Raw genomic sequence first — 21,591 nt, forward strand, 5'->3', positions numbered from 1 at the left:
GCCTTGCTCAAGATCCACCTTTTTAATGTCTACATGCAGACATCAGTTGTAGATTGGTCTATATAGAGGTGCACATCTTCTTAGTTGCATTTCATTTGTGAATTTAAATTTTGTTTTGAATTCATTAAGATAACTTTTTATTTTCCCTGGTAATTCAATTGATAGACAGAAAACTAAGCTGTTAGAAACATCTGTATTTAATAAGCACCCTACAAATGTTATGATCATTAGAGCGACACCATTTTTCAGTATACTCCCCCGACCACAGCCTGCCGAGATCGCGATTTCCTCTCGGACGGCGCATACGTCATAAGTACTGCAGCACAACTAGCGAACACTCACGCCTGAAGACGGCCAGTCAACCTGCCCAAAACGTCGAGTCTATTCTCCTACTCCTGCTACTACTCTATTCGCTGACTCAAGTCAGCCTTCTCTTACCTACTCAAGCCTATCTACTCTATCAGCTTTCCACTCCCAGTTTACAGTCCTTGTTACTAAGGACTACACTCATTTTGAAAAGAATACTCTACTTTCAAATCTCCACTTTCTCGCCTGTCTATTTCATCTCCATTTCTATCCAATTTTTTCATCTCAGTCCTTCCATGACCTTTACACATGGTGTAAGGTAAACCACTTCTACGATTGTTCATACCACCATGCAAATCTTTAAACATCATCCCTGATCATGTTAAGCAGAGTCCACTAGAGAGTGGTTTTCAGGACTGAAGTGGCTACCTGACTAAAATATGACATTATTATTAACCACAATGTCAACATAGACTTTAGATCTATTTTATGTTACTTTAGAAATAATTTGAAGAGGCATAAAACTAGATATAAAAATTTGCAAACAAAAGTATGTAGCAAATATGACATGAGAAGTAAAAAAACCTTTGAGGTGTTTTTTTTTACATGTATATTGCTATATGATGACAGATACAACAAAAATATTGTTGATTTTGAAAGTTCTCACTATTATTGACCACAAATGCTGTTCTGTATTGCTTTAAACCAACTCAGAACTTTGTATTGAAGTTGGTACCCAAATGACTGCTTTTCATGGACAAGCTTTTATGAAAGCCTTACTTTCATTTCCCCCCTTCCCTGCTCTCACAGAATTGCAGCTCATAATGAACGTTTATAATGAATTTTCAGACTGGCGATATACAGGTATCATGTTATTGCCAATATTTTGCTGGCGATAATCGACTAACATTGAAATCAAATATTGACCAGCACTAACACTCTTTAAAGGTCAAGAGAGCATATAATGCAAACAAGATAAATTTAACATTCAACAAAACCTTACAAACCTTAAGCAGACATAACATACTGTAGCAAAATCAAGTCCAGTCAAGCAGAAAGTTGATTTGAATAAGGTCTACATATTAAGAAGAATAATGCTGAAAATTCCATCAAAATCTGATTGATGTATAATAAAGACAGTAGTTGAATGTATACTGTATGCAAATGATGCTTAATGATGTCACTTACTATCTTTTGTATTATGTGAATTACACCGTATGCAGTATTTATGTTTTTTTGTTTAACAAATCCAACAATAAGGAATTTCTTCATGGTTACACACAACAATACTCAGGGAGGAATTAAACTTTGTTCCACATTATAATGAGGAAAAATCAGTTTTGTTTTTTATATCCTAAAAATATAAAATGAGTATGAGTGGATGAAGTCATAGATTACCCCATTTGCAGAGTTAAGCATTTAAATTTGTAACTTGAATACACAAATGATCTCATTTTCAATAAATTTGCAGAATTATGTTTATTTGATTTTTTTTAAATCTTTCTATTTAAATCATTTTTTTTTGGGGGGGTTGCTCTTGTCCCTGAAATAATGTCATACATTTCTTTCACATCTGACTTTGATCAAATTTTGAGTGTTATTGCTTTCTTCTTTATTAGGGTGGAATACATGCAGCTAGTATTTATTTGTTTGTCTTAGCTCTCTCAAAATGACAGAAAATTAACACCATCTGTCAATGGCTTTTCCTTCTCTTGTTTGAAATGGTGATTTTTAGATGTCTTCTTTTTACTTTTATCAACACATTTTTAAATCTAATCATCCTGATTGGCTGGTTGTATTGGGGCAGTACTACAATATTTGGATGGGGGGAGGGGGACAACAAAGGTGACATCATATTTTCTTTCAATCAAATATTTAGGGTACATGTATTACAGAATTAAGTAGCATTTTCTTCATACAGGTTTTTAATCTTTTTTTCACTACTTGCAAAGTCATTGGTGGGGGGCAACCATCGCCCCTTGACACAGTCCCCCTTTAATACAATTTGTTGCAGAAATAAATAACTGAAAGTGAATATTTAGAAAATAAGAAAATATGTCAATCAGTATACTATAATATAATGTTAACAGCATGAGGAAAGTCCTTAACCATAAGTCTGCTGCTATGCTTATACACTCATTTGTACTATCTCGATTAGATGTTGGAAATGCTCTTCTTTTTAATATAACCTCACGCAATGTTAATAAACTTCAGTATGCTCAGAATACAGCTGCCAGGGATTTAACTGGTACATCAAAATATCAACACATCTCACCAATTCTCCAAAAGTTACATTGGTTGCCAATCCGGAAGCGTATAGAATTTAAAATACTTCTTCTCACTTGGAAAGTGTTTAATGGTTTGGCACCAAAATATCTACAAGACCTTGTCACGCCTTATGCACCAGCTAGAAGCCTGAGATCATCACACCAGCAACTTCTTAAGACTCCCAAGACACGTGTAGCATATGGTGCACGAGCTTTCTCTGCCTCAGCACCTTCTCTCTGGAATAATTTGCCATTAAATTTAAGAATTATACAATCACTGGAGACCTTTAAATCCAAACTGAAATCTTATCTTTTCTAACAGTATTAGTTATTGGCACTTTGACACTCATCCAAACTTTCTCATTCTTTCTTTTCTTGTGCGCCTCGGAATAGAATATTTCTAGATAGATGGCGCTATATAAATGCCTATTATTATTATTATTATTATTATTAATATTATCAGAGCTTAATTTTATCACATATTTTCAATATTAATTCTACCTAGGCACCCCTTTTACAGTTTTATTCTCATATTAATACAAATTTATACATTAAACAAATTCAGAGAAAGGTAGATTCAGTTTTAGGGTAGACTGAAACTTCTCTTCTAAAATGGATATTCAGGAAACCATGGTTTCCTGCATACAAGAAGCCTATATGTAGCACGTTGTCAACTCACTGAAATAGTCCCTAGCTCAAAGTCCAGCAACCCATCAAATTCAATCAATTGCTGATAAGGAAAAATATTTCAAATGATGAACTGTGTTTTCCTTTTGCCAGATATCCAAAGTATATTTCAATCACAAAGAACATATAATTAAATTCTAATCGGTAAAAATTGCAGTCAATGACCACTACCTTTTGTAATATTAAATGTTCAAATACTCCAGTGTAACTTCACATTACCAAACCTTGGACAGGCTTTTCTATTTATCTTCTGAAGATGTTTTATAAACTGTATATCAAATCTGTGTTTGGTTTTGATTATTATATATTACTTCCTCATGTGATTTAGAATGAGACAGTCATTGGCATGGGAGAGAACTGAAAAGAATATAAGGAAATAAGACAAGTTTATAGTTCCCATTGAAGTGATTCAGAATAACACACACATCTACGCAAAGCAGGAAAATCAAGGGAACAACTGGGTATTACATGTACATGTATGTAGTTCAAAGGAGTGGGGGGAGGGGGGGAATGTGTGATCAAATAAATGGAGATATCAAGTTTTTAACTGTTTATTATATTTTTTTTCTTCTTTTTTTGGTGTAATGTGAATTGTCAGTTGTCATTTTAAAGGAGCCTGATCAAGTTGCTGTTCAAATATTATTGAATATGACCCGTGTTCGATGCTGACAGATACATGTATTATGCACTAATTAGCATCATTAAACCAGCTGGTTACTGGTATATACATGTAATTAATAGAAATCAATGTTTGTTTACAACTCTTGCATCAGAAAATTGTATTTCGGCTCCTGTACATTGAGCATCGTTCTTACATGTAGCTTGGCCTGGTTTCTTTTCTCACAGTGACCCTTAATCCCAGACTTTAATTACTCAGCTATTAAACCAGACTTATTTGCAGGGCTAAATAATCAAGAAGGGAATAGCACAATTTACAAAAATTGCTGTTATAAAAGAAAGTGAGTGGTCACACTGCCAGAACTTTGCTCGAGCAGTCCTTGAATGGTAGGGAGAGGGGATCGAATTTCGAAAATGCTCATCATCGCGCGCAAAACGGAAAAAAAAATTGAAAACACAGGAGTTTCCTTACTGGTGCACCACTGAAGCTTGCGTTGCTTTTTAATAACGGTAGCGAGTGTTGGTTAGCATTGATACCTCCATACCAATGCCAAACCAAAGTTCATCACCTCAATTGATTGCTGCTTCAACGCCCAACACCTTTCCAGCAATCCTGTGTACGCTCGTAAAACGCATATACATGTAACCGCTCTAGGCTCTACCAAAGTTTGTGCAACATTTCATCACTGCAGAAGTGGTCCAGCTTTCAATATTTCTGCGTTAGCCAAGCGAACCCAAGCATCCTCGAGCTTGTGTCTAGCGGTGTCATACTTTGACTGGGCGTTGTTGGAGAGGGGGTGAACTTTGTGAGAGCGGAAAATTGCCCGCTCCTCACTGCTCACAATATTTTTTTCAGCTCGAAACTTTATGAGAGGTAGGAGGAACCATTAGCGGTGGCTTCAATTTCTGATAGGTCCTATTCTCCTGTGAGCTTGTTTATATTTGCATTTTTTGATCAGTGAAAGTGCTTTACCCACGTAACAGCCTCAACTCAGCGGAGCGCGCCATTAAAAGGCCTTCTCGCCGAGCAATATTGTTAGCGACGCTTGTTAGCATCGCTTTGCTCACTCTCCAAAATGTCTGCGATATTAAAATCCTAAAAACAATGGAATCATTAAAGTTTAGTAAGGCTATGAATGATTATATTGACTATCAGTGTACCAACATATACCAAATTACAAACAAGTGTTGGTAAGACTTTGAATTTATCAGTCACTACATGTATATTGAATCCGATAATGCAGGCAAGACTGCCATTATTAGGTGTTCCACTTTTTTTCACATGTACTCCGCAGGGAGATGTACATACATGTATGTTTTATACAGCAATAACTGATTGAGTCTGATGATCGAGGTAATACTAAATCTGGAAAAGCCTGTCAATATGTTCAATGTACTGTATATGTATGAAAGCACCCTATGAATATCTGGATTATTATGATTATTAATTGAAACAAGCGCTTTATATAGAAATTCTCCATTTACCTGTATCTAATGTCTTCAAATAGTAAAAGAAATCCATTATTAATTAAACTTTTATTCTTTGTTCAACTGCAGATGGTTCCATCCAAATATATCAGGAATGGAAGCTGAACAGCTCCTTCTAAACAATGGTTTTGATGGATGCTTTCTGTGTCGACCAAGTAAGAGTAATCCAGGTGATTTCACATTATCAGTCAGGTATGTATTGATTTCAGTCATCATTTCCTTCTTACATCTGTCCTGTGATGACACACCCTCCATCCAATTCTTTCTGTCTTGATCATTCTTTCTCTTCAAACCAACCTTACTGCTTTCCTTCTTCAACATATATTACAATATCAGCTTTGTGAGTCCCGCTTCATGTATATCTTAGATTTTATTGTCTGGATGGACACTCTTAATTACATGTGAGAGAGAATAACACATCAGACAGAAAATAACTCAAGAGTTTATAGCACTTAAGGTGTGTTTATGCTTCCATTGCGAGGACAGAATCAGCGTTTTCAAACTCCGATTCAAAACGCCAATCGTAAACGTGGTTCTGGGAGTGCTATTTATGTTTAAATTTCTGAGGCGAAATCACGATCTCCAGCTGGCTTCGAGGTCAAATTGGGCGCGCCTTTTTTTCGAAAGTTTTTTCCGAGTGTTGTTATTACGTGAGATAAGATGTATTTGCCCGCGGATTTTCATCTCACCGGAAGCAAGTACCAAATGACGTCATTTAAACACGTTTACGATCGTCGTTCTGTTTATACTTCCCCAGAAAGCCTGATTCTGGTCAAACGACGTTTACAAACGCACCTTTTTGTGAGTTTACGATCGGCATTTTGAAACAGCGTTTGAATGAATGTAAGCATGGACGCAACCGTGTTTTGGACTAATCACGTTTGGAAAGGCTGATTCTGGCCTGAAAAGTGGAAGCATAAACACGGCCTTAGTAAACAAATGATGTGCTGAAGAGTATAAGTGATGAGAATGTAAATAACTTGACTGATAATAATGGATAATTGATGAGGAAGGAAATACAAATGGTAACTGAGATGATAATACCTTCAAACTTATGGAGTACTTTAAAAACTAGCATTCACTGGAATGGTGCTCTCTTATATACCTTTAAACAGACCCCTCTGACCTTGAGAGATACCAATTGCGAAAGTCAATTTTAAAAGTTTGAGAAATGAAATTTGCAAAAAGTTCTACGACAGATTTAATGAGCAGATAATGAAAAGGAAGTAGAGAATTTGATGTACACTGTAGATGTTGGGTGAGACTGTGGAGAGTAGGGGAAACCTGGGTTAGTTGGAACGCGGGGTAAGTTGAAACAATGTAATTTTCTCTCAAGCCTGTAAAATAAATTTATGCAATACTGCCCTCAATTTATTACTATTGAGAATACAACAGTGTTGAATTATTATTGCAATAAATTGAGGGCAGTATTGCATAAATTTATTTTAAGGCTTTAATGGACAAGTCCACCCCAACAAAAACTTGATTTGAATAAAAAGAGAAAAGTTCAACAAGCATAACACTGAGAATTTCATCAAAATCTGATGTAAAATAAGAAAGTTATGGCATTTTAAAGTTTCGCTTATTTTTCACAAAATAGTTATATGCACATCTCGGTCAGTATGCAAATGAGGAACTGATGACATCACTCACTATTTCTTTTGTATTTTACTATATGAAATATGAAATACTTTTATTTTCTCGTCATTGTCATGTGAAATGAAGTTTCATTCCTCCCTGAACGCGTAGAATTCCATTATTTTAACATTTTGTGCTTCAGGCAAGGAGGTCCTAATCGTCAAATTCGTAAAAATTGAAATATTGTATAATTCAAACAATAAAAAACAAAAGAAATAGTGAGTGAGTGACATCATCGACTCTCTCATTTGGATGTAACTGGCTCGTTCATATAACTATTTTGTTAAAAATAAGCGAAACTTTGAAATGTCATAACTTTCTTATTTTACATCCGATTTTGATGATATTTTCAGCATTGTGCTTGTCTGATTTTTCTCTATGATTCAAATCAAAATTTTTCTGAGGTGGACTTGACCTTTAAAGAAAATTACCATGTTTCAACTTACCCCACATTCCAACTAACCCCGGTCTCCCCTAGTGCTGTAGCTGAACTGCCGAACCGAACGGAAGTTCACCGAACTTGGCACTTCCGAACCGAACGTTAAGGCCTGGTTCGGTAGTTCGGTAAAAAAAAAAAGTATGTTAATTTGCAATGCATAAGTACGATGACTTCATAGATTTAAGTATAAAATTTAAAAAAAAATTGGTTAGTGATTGTGCACCAAAAGAATTCTACTCAATATATTTTTTTAAATCCACTATGATAGCTCCCATCTCGTCTTTGATTGAACTGTTATCAACTTAAGAATATTTTCTTAACATGAATGTATTTTTTCTTGATAAAATGAGGGGATATTTTGAAGCTAAACTCAGTATAAAATTGTGTGATTACGTATTGCCGTAATCGATCATGTTCGTAATCGGCCCTAATCATTTTGTATAATAAAGAAAAAGAACCAGACATAAATTCATTTTTCATAAATGACAGCTTCGGTCTTGTGTTTGATTAAATTTTTATCATTTTCAATTTTTTTATAAACATGAATTTAATTTTTTCTTCATGAAATGTGGGGACATTTTAAGCTTAACTCAGTTAAAAAGTGTAGTTGAATCACGTATTGCTCTTGTTTTGTATTTTAAAAAGAAAGACATTGACATAAATTAATTCCTTGTGACTGACAAAGTAATGGTAAAGTATATATATTCCACCTTCTGAAATTTCCATATTAATATAAACGATAAATAAATAAGAGATGAAGGAATGAGGTTGAAAAAACAGAAAAGATAAAAATTCAAACCAAATCAACGCATGTTCCCTGATCGATGTTCCGGAAATGGTTGATAAGGAAAGTTGAAACAGGAAGTCCAAACAACCTGCTCTTAGTTCCTATTACTGTATACCTGTAGGTAAAATTCGTATTCCGAACTTGAAACGTTTTTCCGTTGTCAATATTTTCTAAAAAGTGGTTTAATCTGGTCAATTACTGAAAATGAAATGATAAATTATCAGTTCCGTCTTAGTTCTGACGATCTTCGCCGAATGATTTCACAACACTAAAATACACAGTACAGTCCCATGTACTCATTTTCGTGTTGGAAATATGTTTGAAGTCACATAGCGTCAATCTTTCCGGACCAAGAATGGACCGATATTTTATTTTTTTAAAGTAATTGATTGACCAGATTTAACCACTTTTCAGAAAATAGGGACTTTCTTAAACATTTCACATGCGAATGTGAATTTTACCAGTATAATAACAGTTTAATGGAGGTTGTTTGTCTACTGTTTCGACATTCCCGATCAACACTTTCCAATTTGAGAAGCTGCGTTGGCAATGACATTGTAATCGATCATGATCATAGCTACATGAAATAATCATGGAAAAAAAAATATTTTGATCTTTGTAATTCTGTTTATGTGCTGATTCTCTCGTTATCAATATTTTTTTCTTCTTAATTTTTTTTAATTTTTATTTTAAAAATGAAAGTAGAAATGACTCATATTTTTTTGTTTAAAGATTAAAATGAGAGAAAGTTATGCAACAATTTTCATAACTATTCTTTTTAGAAACAAAATTTATTATAAGTATATGACAGATCATTGATAAAAGTCATTGTAGTGGGTCGGCGAACTTTTATTTTTCTTATGTTAAATTTGATTTGGCATTTATCGCCGAACCCCGAACCGAACCAAAGTTCTGAAAAAAATTGCTGAACCCTGCCAAACCGAACCCGAACATGCCGCCTGACTTGCAGCACTAAACTAGTCTCCCCTATTATTACCTGTATCAGATATCTGAGCTGGTAATTTACAAGACTGTATTGCCCTATATTTCATGAATATCTGAAGGGATGGGAACATGTACATGTATATTATTTTTATTTTACTCGGTCTCTATACCCGTACTGATTTTGTATACAGAGATGATGCAAAATATACCTTTGTATTTTCCCTGGTCTCACATCCAAGAGTATCTGAGGATATAGAAAGAGTAATGCGTCATATAATGCTAATCAAAATAGGATATAATTCCCAGGCCAGAGACAAGACATTTTAATTACATGTACATCACAATAGTAAAGCTTTGTGGCCCAGCCTGCTCAACATGACAAAATAGAGTCCCATTCTTAAAAGGGTAAAATGTTTTAAAATTCTTGATTTTAGTCTCACCTGCAAAGCAACGTAAGACTGTAGGCGCCGCTTTTCTGACGGCAGCGGGGTCAACAGGAGGCGCGATAGCTCAGTCGGTAGAGTGGGGGATTCGTATTCTGGTGACCCTGGTTCGATTCCCACTTGGTGCGCTAGTGCCCTTTGGTAAGGCATTAATCCTCAGTACCAGGTCCTTCGGAGGGGACCTTAAGCCGTCGGTCCTTTGGTTGCTTGCTTACAAGCATTCACGCTGTCTTAGCAATCAGGTAAAAAATCACCACCACCAACAACACCAAATCTTAACCAAAGGTTAAGTTTTTGAAATGACAGTATAACTTAGAAAGTATATGGACCTAGTTCATGAAACTTGGCCATAAGGTTAATCAAGTATTACTGAACATCCTGTCTGAGTTTCAGATCACATGACCAAGGTCAAATGTCAGTTCGGGTCAATGAACTTTGACCATGTTGGGGGAATCAACATCAAAATCTTAACCTAAGGTTAAGTTTTTGAAATGTCATCATAACTTCAAAAGCTATATGTACTTAGTTCATGAAACGTGGACGTAAGGTTAATCCAGTATTACTGAACATCCTGCATGAGTTTCAAGCCACATGACCAAGGTCAATGGACTTTGGCCATGTTGGGGTTATTTGTTGAATAACCATCATAACTCTAACAGTGTATGGATCTACATGTAGCTCATAAAACTTGGACATAAGAGTAAATAAGTACATGTATAACTGAACATCTCATTCAAGTTTCAGGTCACATGACCAAAGTCAAAGGTCATTTTATAGGTCATTGAACTTTGGCCATTTTGGAGGTACATGTAATTAGAATGCTGTCATACTCATAACTTTCAAAGTTCATACATGTAGGTATAGTTTATAAAATGTGGATATAGGGATAATCAAGTATCACTGACAAGTCTTACATGTAGGTCGCATGATCAAGGTCAAATGTCATTTGTTGTCAATGAACCTAGTATTGTATCATTATATGAATGGTGTTTTTTGTGAATATATTAGTTTTCAAAGTCAGCACTGCTGCTATATTGAATCATGCAATGCAGGTGAGACTGCCAGAGGCATCTCTAGATGTATTGTCAGATTTGGATTATAATAAGAGTGAAGTTGGTTCAGTTGGTAAAGCGTCTGCCTGTCGAACCAAAAAAGCGTGGGTTCGAGTCCACCCCAGATTGATGACTGAAGATAGTGCATTGTGTTTAAACATCTCTCCCCTGTTCTATTATAGCTGCAGGCCATGTTACAGTGAAAAACACTCCATCCCTCTGATTGGATGTTAAATGGAGGCCCGTGTAGAGGAGAGTCACCACCTTTGCACGTTAAAAACCCACTGCATTATTCGTATAAGAGTAGGGGGAAACCCCGGTGTAGTGGTCCACTTGCACTCCCCCAATCAGTTAAATGTATATCGGGAGGAGAGACCTGGGGGTTACAGTGATTCAGTTTGCTTTTTGCCTCACAGGATTTGGTGACGGCAAATAAATGATAATAATAATAAAAATAAAAATTTTGACTGACTTTTCTTTGGGGAACATCAAATATATTGTACTTAAAAAGAACCATATTGCCCTCATCTAAAGTCAAGACCCAAAGACTATTAGGCTAATATGATTTTATTGTGGGCAAAATATTTGATATTCCCCTCAAGGCCTGTCAATATTACTGTACATGTAAAATATTTTTATCAGATAGAATTTAAAGGAATATACCTACATGTACATGTATGTAGGCCTATTTGATAACCCTGGATGTGGGTCATCAAATGACCTTCATGTACATAGTTGTCTAGTTTGTACATGTAAGGGATGGACATTTATTTTTGTTTTGCTCAAACTTAAGAGATTGGATACCGGTACTTGGAAAACATTTGCATGATGTGATCATGTGTGGTATTTTGATGCTCCCCCCAAAAAAAATTGTACATGTACAGTATCTACATAAATGTAATGAGTTTTTAATACAATTGTCAAAGGCAAAATATTTGTGGACATGAGTGGGCACATATGATCACCGGGTCAGAAGAAGATGCAAAAAATACACTCGAGAGATTTGGCAAAGCTTGGTGCTAATTTTTAATAATTAAGTCACATTCAATATCAAAATTTTGAAAGCAAACTACACTTTCCTGACATACTGAAAAAGCTAATTTTAAATAAATCACATTTGCTTATCTTAAAAAATGAAGAACTGTTGAAGATTTGTAGGTGGTCTGAAAAGTGCATCTGCCTGTCGAACCAAAGGTCATGGGTTCGAGTCCATCACAGACGGATGACTGAAGCCTGTGTTGTACATGTATGTAAAACGTCTCTCCCCTGTTCCATAGATACAGGCTATGTTACAGTGGAAAACAATCGGTGTTAAATGGAGGCTCCGTGTAGAGGAGAGTCACCACCTTTGCATGTTAAGAGTAACTACCCACTGCACTATTCGTATATGAGCAAGGGAAAACCCCAGTGTACAGTGTAGTGGTCCACCTGCACTCCCCCATTTTGTTTACACATGTACATAGAGAGACCTGCGGGTCTTATACCGCTTTCATAGTGAAGGCGAAGTGGAGTTACTCCGGAGTAACTCCGGGTTGAGTTGATCCGCTTGTACTGCGGACCGACTTTAAACCCCCTTTCATATTGGCAAGCACCGCAGCGGTGTATCCGCATTCATTGCCATGGTTTCCAAGCGAGTTCGCACCATACATGTGGCCGAATCACAGCGATAAGCGCATACCGCATTTCCGGTGCAGAGTAACTCCGTTTGTAACCCTCTTCTCGAAGTGGGTTGAGTACTCCGCTTTGAATCCGGATCGAACTAATCTCAGAATTTTCATATTGCCCTCCAAAGTAGAGTAACTCCTCCTGGACTCCGGACTAACTCCACTTCGGCTTTTACTATGAAAGGGGTGATTCAGTTTTCGCCTCCCAGGCACAGGTGACGGCAAACAAATAATGATATCTCTGTTACTCAAACAGAAGACTGCAGAAGTGGCAACGGGTTTTCATATTGATCAAAGAACATTTCTTTGTGCTGTGTTAATATTGGAAATTACATACGTACTTGAAAGAGCAGTTTAACAGGTGGAAAATACCAATGTTGCTTGCTTTCTTCCCTTTTCTTTCTTACAAAGAAATGAGAAATGGATGATTGCTGAGAAGGAAGAGAGTGAATGTATGACCTTTGTTGTCAGACACGATTAGTGACATGACTAACACAATAAAGCTTTAAAGCCCCTCTTGTTCCCTGTCTCCATTCCTGTTTATTAAATGAATGTATTTATCCTATCAAAAAAAGGTACATGAAGTTGTTTATGAAATATAAACATGTTTTAATGGATGTAGGTCAATATGCCTGTTTTGGGCACCAAAATAAAAAAGCAACTGCCTTTATTTTTCTTATGGGTACAAAACTATTTTTCAAGCATTAGTCTATAGGTTAAGACTGCTTTTCTGCTATGCCAAACGTAAGCCAGGATACTGTAAACGGTGATGATAATAAAATTTATTATGCACTTTATACCTGTTTTTTTTAGTGCAAAGAAAAGAAAAGGATACAATATACAACAAAGACTATGATAGTTTTGAACAATTTATGGTCTGAAGCTTGCTTTCCGTATTTTTTTCTCTCTTTGAAAAAAAAAATCCAGAGTTTTCTTTATAGTTGTCTTCCGGGCAACTATGGCAGGACTTTTGGGTTGCCCGCTGGCTGTTATTGTTGCTGATGATAACCACTTATTTTGAGCCCTGTTTAAATTACTTTATACTTGTAACAAGCTATACCAAGGGTGGTCACAAAAAATCCTCAAATGTGAAAGTTAATTTTCACAAACCATTGGCTATTGTCCGAACCATTGTCATTTTTGGAGAAAAAAAAAATTATTTCAAAATTTTTGCAGAAAATGAAAGTACAATTCCTAGGCATTATATTTTCTGAAAAATGTGGGGATTTTCATTGTGATGCCATACAAATTTTTGATAAAATGCACAAATCCCATTGGAAACATTTACTGTAGCAGAGCAAGCAGCAGTTACGCACACATAAATGCGCAGTCAGCCAAACCCTCTTTAATATCTGTACTGCATTGACTTTCAACTTAAAGATTGATACAACGGTTTGCTTGATAGAGTTTTTTAAAACATTTTCTGATTTTTTTTTAGTCCTACACATAATGGTGGAGGTTTGCCCGACGCTTACCGGTAACTACAGCGTCTATGGGGAAAAGAGTGAGCTACCTCACCCTCTTCGATAAAATACTAGTTGTAATGGGTGAAATATAGCACAAGATTCAATTATTCGGTTATCAGCTTTGTCAAATACATGTATATGATGTAAAATCCGAAATTGTGATTCCAAAGAGCCAGTGTCAGGTTCTTTGGTTGTCAATGTCATGTTTCTATTGTGTACACAAATGCACTAGCCACTCTTGTTCATGTTACCATTTTCAGTTCATGAATGTTCATCAGAGATGCCAAGTTCAAAGACCAGCTAAGCGTGAGATTTTCTGTGAATCTGAGTGAGATCACAGACATGGTGTACAATGTATATGGGGATAGGCTGTGATAGTTGCGTGAGACAGAGATTTTAGGGGATGAACAAGAGTCCAAAATGCTTGAGTCTCACGCATAATGCGTGAGACTTGGTAGCTCTGGTTCATTTACATTTCAGCAATAATTCACAATGGCCATGGCGTCTCCTACATGTACTTGCGTATTTTCATATTCTATTAATAATTTGGATGCTGAAATTGTTGGCATTATGTTCCTCTTTTCATCCTTTCACTTTTTTTGCCTGATGGACTTGCCCCTTTAAGTTAAGATTTCAAAAACTGAACCTTTAAATAAAGATTTGGGTATAAACAACAACACTATAGCGACACCTAGATTACAATCCTACACAATGTACATGTACAATCTTTTATGCAGAATAAAGGAAGCAAAGTTCAATAGTAAATTTTCTAACCATAACTGAATTTAAGTACAAAACTGCACAAACAAGGAAGTATCAGTGAATTATCAAGACAAATTTAAAGGGAAAGTTCACCTTGATGTTATTTGGATGTGAATAGAGTTCCAATAAATCAAACAACCACTCATACATAATGGACATTTCATCAAAATAATTTGGAAAATTGAAAATTGAATTTTGAAAAATTATATTTTAAAGTTTAATATTTTTACAAAACAAAATGCATGATGAGGTTGATATGCTATTATTATGCAAGGCCCGATGATGTCATAGAATAGAATCACTATTTTTTATACACCTGTCCTACAGGACGTATTATAGAATCACGCTCGGTGTCCATCTGTTAACTTTTCCTTGTAAACTTGATAACTTTAGTATAATTTGGTGTGTACATGTATGATATTAGCATGGATCCCAGGGAGCCTATTGATTTTGAGGTCAAAAGGTTACAGTTCAAGGTTGCAGTGACATGTTTTCATCTTACCCTTCTGCAGTCTTTGTAAACGTGATAACTTCAGTTTAATAACCTAGGCTCATATAATTTGGTTTGTATGATACTAGCTTTGATCCCAGGAAGCCTATCGATTTTGTGGTCGAAAGGTCAAAGGTAAAGGTCACACTGACACATTTTCATCTTACTCTTCTGCAGTCCTTGTAAATGCGAGAAACAGTTTAAAACTTAATCGAGGTTCATATAATTTGGTGTTCTGTGTATTGTGTATGACATTTTAAAGTTTCGCTATTTTTCACAAAACAGTGATGCACAACTCAGTAACATGTAAATGAAACAGACGATGATGTCCCTCACTCACTATTTCTTTTATTATTTTTTTTTAATTATAAATACAATATTTCAGTTCTTACAGATTTGACAATAAGGACCAAATTGGCTGAACCATATACATGTATCAAACAATGCTAATTCCACATGTTCAGGGAGGAATTAATTGTTGTTTCACTTGTCAATGGGGAAAAAAATCAGAATATTTTCATATAATAAAAATTCAAAAGAAATAGTGAGTGGATTTTATCATCACTCTCCTCATTTGCATACCAACTGTACATATAACTGTTTAGTGAAATTAGGCGAAAATTCAAAATTTCATAACTTTCTTATTTTACATCTGATTTTGATGAAATTTTCACTGTTATGCTTGTTGGATTTTTCTCTCTTTATTCAAATACAATTTTTGTTGGGGTGGACTTGTCCTTGAAAGTTTACCTGCAAAAGTTGTTAATGAAGTCAAACTTGGTTAGGGATACTTGGGGAACTCTTCATGTTATATAGTCGCAGATGGGTGAGACACTATCTGACTATTGACTTTTTGTTGATTTTGATATATCAAAAAAAAAAATTTGTCACAATATATTTTTTAGGCGTAATGGAGAGGTGACCCACATCAAGATCCAGAACACGGGTGATTTCTTTGATTTGTATGGAGGTGAAAAGTTTGCTACTTTGGCTGAGCTGGTGCAGCATTATACAGAAGGGAGGAATCAACTTAAAGAACGAAATGGTCAGATGATTGAACTCAAATATCCTCTCAACTGTGCAGATCCAACCAATGAAAGGTATTTATAAAACTCCCATGAATGTTCTGTAATCTGATTGGTCCAAATTGGATCACATGATATTCAGCGAATTGCACTATTGCATCCAAAATGCACTATCCTGCACTCTGACATCATTCCAAAAGTACTATCCTGCACTCTGACATGAGAGTGCAGGATAGTGCGAGGTCTGGAATTATCTAGAATAATCTAGAATTTAATTCAAATACTAGTATGAAACAAACAATGCACGCATTCTTGTGCATAGAGGACCTATTTAATGAACTCTATGCTCGACTCACCAAATGGATATTCCGCACTCTGTCCTGTGGACCTCGGTGCGGTATATCCATTGGCTCTTCTCGCACATCGTTCATTATTTGGCCTTGCATGCACGCGCTTACGTGCATTATTTGTACATGTATAATATTCCCTGCTGAAAGGAACCTACACACTCTACTACATGTATATGATTCACACTGTTAAAATGCTCAAATATGACAAATAATTTCACACTATGGACTGCACTGTAATTGTTTTTTAATGTGTCCCCAAAGTGTGAATATGAGATTCTCAATGATATATTTCAGCATTGTTATAGCTTGAATGTGATTTCACACTGAAAACATTCTGTTCAAAAAAGAAATATATAGTGATATTAACCTGGTATTCCAGGTGTTTTTACTCTATTCTATGATGTTATAAAGAGACTGGAATCTTTCATTTCTTTTCAGTAGATTTATATCCAAGTAGTGCTGGGTGACTTAGCATTGGATGATTTCAAATTCAGTGAACTGACATTGGTGTTGGGGTTTTGATAGTCCAGTAATGAATCTCATTGGCTGTAGAGCTAAATAATATGATTTAAATCATTTTTGTAAACTTAGATGTGGGACTTTTCAATCTACATTATGCTTCCAACACAGACACCAGGACTACATGTAACACTTGCAACCTTGGAGCGCTGTGGCCCAGTAGATTAATCTTCTGACTTTGAAACAGAGGGTTGTGGGTTTGAAGTCATGGCATAATTTCCTTCAGCAAGAATTTCATTCACATTGTGCTGCACTTAACCCAGGTGAGGTGAATGGGTACCCGGCAGGATTAATTCCTTGAATGCATGAGCGCTGAAAGGCAGCTTGAGCTAAAGCTGGGGTAATAATAATGATAACATCGGGCCTCGGAATAGAATATTTCTAGATAGATGGCGCTATATAAATAAGTATTATTATTATCATTATTATTATTAATCTTCCATTGTACTTTCAGATGGTTTCACGGGCATATCACTGGCAAGGAAGCAGAGAAATCCTTGATGGATAAAGGAAAGAATGGAAGTTACCTTGTTAGAGAGAGCCATAGTAAACCTGGTGATTATGTACTTTCTGTACGAACTGAAGATAAAGTCACCCATGTCATGATCAGATGTCAGGTTTGTTTATCCTTATACAATTTCATTTTAGAGCTCAGTCGTACTGCTGTTTAAACTACCATTAAATCATTATCATTATACGTATCAGTCACTTTCTATTTAGGCCCCCATTCCACAGAACGGAGACCATTGAAAGACCACTGAAAGACTTAAACTTGGTGAGGTCTTAAAACGGTCTTCAAGATCACTGAAATTTGTCATCTCTGTGGAATGGCTCAGAAAGACCCCTCAAAGAACTCTGAAAGACTGATGGATGTTTCTTGTCTTACTGGTCTTAGGACTAGTCCTATAGAGATCTTTCAATGGTCTTTCAGAGATCTTTTATGCAACAAGTGATCTTTCAGAATTCTTTCCATGGACTTTTCCTGGTCTTTCAATGGTCTTTCAATGATCTTTCAATGATATCTCATTAGTCTAAAAGTGATCTCCTCAAAAATCTTGAGACTGCTAAAAGATCGTTGAAAGACCATGAAGACCTTTGAAAGTTCATCGAAAGACCACTGAAAGACTGCTGAAAGACCATTTTCCTGTAAGACCGTTGTAAGACTGTTTTGAACCGTTTCAAAAAGTTTTGGAGCCCATGAAGACCATGAAGACCACTGAAAGATTGGTCAGGACTCGTGTAAGACCTCAAAGACCATTTTAAGTTCATTGAGAGACCTCTGAAAGATCAACCAAAATTCATAGTCTTTCAAAGGTCTTTCAACCGTCTTGTTCTCTTTGGAATGAACATTTCTAGAATCAGAAGGGTCACTGATCAGTCTGTCTTATTGCTGTTCGTTCATTAGTTCTATTACGTATCATTGTGCCCCCTTCCCCCCATTTGGAAAATCGTGGATCTGCCCCAGGGAATAAGAATACAATCGTGTGAAGCCTTTGAATTTTCATTATTTAGGATACCAAGTATGATGAGGCTTTAAATTGATTTTCATTATTTAGGATACCAAGTATGATGTTGGTGGAGGTGAACAGTTTGAAACCTTAACAGACCTGGTAGACCATTATCGAAAAAACCCAATGGTAGAAACAACAGGATATGTGGTGCATCTCAAAGTGGTAAGATGCTGTTTATACTTTGTTTAACTTTACTGGTAAGAACAATAGGATGCTGTTTATACTTTGTTTTGTGTGACTGCTAGTAATAACAGTGGAATGATATGATGCTGTTTATACTTTGTTTTGTGTGACTGCTAGTAATAACAGTAGAATAATAGGATGCTGTTTATACTTTGTTTTGTGTGACTGCTAGTAATAACAGTAGAATAATAGGATGCTGTTTATACTTTGTTTTGTGTTACTGCTAGTAATAACAGTAGAATAATAGGATGGTGTTTATACTTTGTTTTACTGCTAGTAATAACAGCAGAATAATAGGATGCTGTTTATACTTTGTTTTGTGTGACTGCTAGTAATAACAGTAGAATAATAGGATGCTGTTTATACTTTGTTTTACTGCTAGTGATAACAACAGAATAATAGGATGCTGTTTATACTTTGTTTTGTGTGACTGCTAGTAATAACAGTAGAATGATAGTCACTCTGAATTGTTTGAAGACACAATTTAGGATAGCACTACACTAGACTCAGATGACACACAGTATGATACCCTAACAATCATTCTGTGTAGTGCAGTATGTAAGATTGCTTAGAACAGTTATGACAAGAGAAGGATTGAGATCAGCTGCATCCACAAGTCAAGCACTATATGCTTAATAAGCAAGTGACATAAGTTGCATTATAAATGTAATGATTGCTATCTTTTTTTTCTTCAGCCTTTTAATGCAACCAGGATATCAGCTTCTGGAATCAGGAATCGAGTTGAAGTCTTAGAGAAGGAAACAAACTCTAGAGAAAACTCAAAGAAAGCTGGATTTGAAGAAGAATTTGAGGTAATGATTGAGTAATATTGACTAATATGGTTGGTGCAAATAATGATTTCAAGAGAAATTCTCTAAATAACATGATTGTAGACTTCATGTGTGATCTGCTGTTCATTCCAGCAAATGATATTAGCCAGTTATGATGATATAAATAGTCATCAGAGGTACTGAAGTATTTGTTTGTATATCATCATAACTGCCATAGACCTATGATGGCCTGGTGGTAGAATCACTGACTGACATTCAGTAGATGAGAGGTTTAACAACCTCTGCCTTTATTAAAACCAATTTATTGTCAGGATGAACTTCTCCTTTAAACATACACTATAATTTGAACCTTCTTTTATTCATCAGCATTGTTATTTGTATTTTGTTGTAAAAGGCATTACAACTGTTGGACAACAAGCATCTTCTCCCAAGAAAAATTGGAGATAAAGCAGAAAATAAGAGCAAGAACCGTTACAAGAATATACTTCCATGTAAGTATGAATTTATTCATTCATTTTTGTCTCACCTGCATAGCAGAGTGAGACTATGGGCGCCGCTTTTCCGACAGCGGCGGCCGCGTAACATCAAATCTTAACCTAAGGTTAAGTTTTTGAAATGACATCATAACTTAGAAAGTATATGGACCTAATTCATGAAACTTGGCCATAAGGTTAATAAAGTAATACGGAACATCCTGCCTGAGTTTCATGTCACATTAGGGAGCCCATCCATATTGCATTGGCAGCGTGCACCCCGCGAGCGTACGCTTGCACACTCTAAGACGGGATAATAGCGTCGGCCAGCGGCAGCTAGCTGCGATAATTAAAGCACAATAGAACTCACATCCGCTCTCGCAGCTCCCCCTGTGCCTGCTGCCGCTCGCTGCCATACTTTATGTTGCATGTGATTATAGATTTAATCCTCAGCTCGCTGCATCTAGCGGCAGCGCAGCTAGCGGCCGCTAGCTGCGCTGTCGCTGCCCCCATTTCTATCAAAATTCGCAAAGGCAATCTCACCCCGCGCCGGCCACGGCTAGCCTTCAATTCCGCGACTCGCTCTGGAATGAAGACCCGGAATGAAGAGTAAACATGTACGTCGTGGTGCCTGTACTAGTTCCACTTGTCGTGCTACTCGACTTCAAATTATTATATTTAAAAGCATGATAATGAAAGGCGTTCCTCTTTTATGTCCGTATCGAAGCATTTCATGCAAGCACGCTCTATTGGAAATGACTACAGCTAGCTAGCGATAGAATATGCTCGGCCGCATCGTGTCGCATGGCGTACTACAGATCAACACGTGCGCATCATTATGAATGTGACAAAAATTCTCGATATCGATAAGTCGATGGTTCTCAATAGTTTCCGTTGTCAACGAACTGAACTGAAAATTAACGCCATCAATAGAAATACTGCCGATTTCGAAAATGTTGCAGCTTTCGAATTGAGATTGACACGGAAGATTCACACATGAAAAATAAGTTGAATTAATGACTTTTTAACGTATGATTTTGGGACCGGATACAGATGGATTACACGCCTATTTTATCCCGTTTTATCCGAACGTCAACGTTGCTTCTTGGCACTGACAAAAATATTAATTCCCGAGCATGAAAATCAAGAAGCGCAAGACAAACCGTTCGTTTAAAAAGAATATTAATGATCGAGCAGTTGCACGAATGGTACCCATGCATAGTTTTTTTTTTTTACCTCTATTAAGGCCATAGTTTGAGACATCTTGGTATGAATAGGCCTATATCATCAAACTCGCCGGATAATGTCTGCCAAGAGTGTATAACTAGAGGGGTAGGCCTATTCATCTTTGCCACGGGAAGATTAATAGTTTTAGAACATTTTTTTTTTTTCTGACAGAGGCCAGATAAAATGACACAATATGAATATGATGCCTGAATGTAACTAAATTAGTGCGAACATTGATATCAACGGCAAACTAAATTTTGGAGAATGATAATGACGCCATATCATTAAACACGCTAAATCGCAAATCAACAAAATGTCTACTTCTTTTTCTTTTGTTAGACATACTGCCTTACTTTTTATGTTGGTTTGAAATACTTCCTTTTATGATATTTTTGTTTTGATTTTTTGACATTTCGATTTTGTTTCTGACATCGTATAAATTGTTTGGGTATATTTATGT

The 21,591-nt window shown here is 36.1% G+C and overlaps 1 protein-coding gene across 1 annotated transcript in view; it reads left to right on the plus strand.

Moving 5' to 3' along the window:
• The window catches only part of LOC121427160 (tyrosine-protein phosphatase non-receptor type 11-like), a 67,663-nt gene that overhangs the window by 16,318 nt on the left and 29,754 nt on the right, over positions 1–21,591 (plus strand). Inside the window, exons 2-7 of the mRNA XM_041623422.1 lie at positions 5,436–5,558; positions 15,958–16,152; positions 17,401–17,563; positions 18,503–18,619; positions 19,336–19,452; positions 19,826–19,922. Of these exons, the coding sequence (XP_041479356.1) occupies positions 5,436–5,558; positions 15,958–16,152; positions 17,401–17,563; positions 18,503–18,619; positions 19,336–19,452; positions 19,826–19,922 (812 nt within the window). The remainder of the gene's footprint in view (positions 1–5,435; positions 5,559–15,957; positions 16,153–17,400; positions 17,564–18,502; positions 18,620–19,335; positions 19,453–19,825; positions 19,923–21,591) is intronic.

Source organism: Lytechinus variegatus, chromosome 14 (genome assembly GCF_018143015.1).
Source record: "Lytechinus variegatus isolate NC3 chromosome 14, Lvar_3.0, whole genome shotgun sequence".
NCBI classification, from domain to species: domain Eukaryota; kingdom Metazoa; phylum Echinodermata; class Echinoidea; order Temnopleuroida; family Toxopneustidae; genus Lytechinus; species Lytechinus variegatus.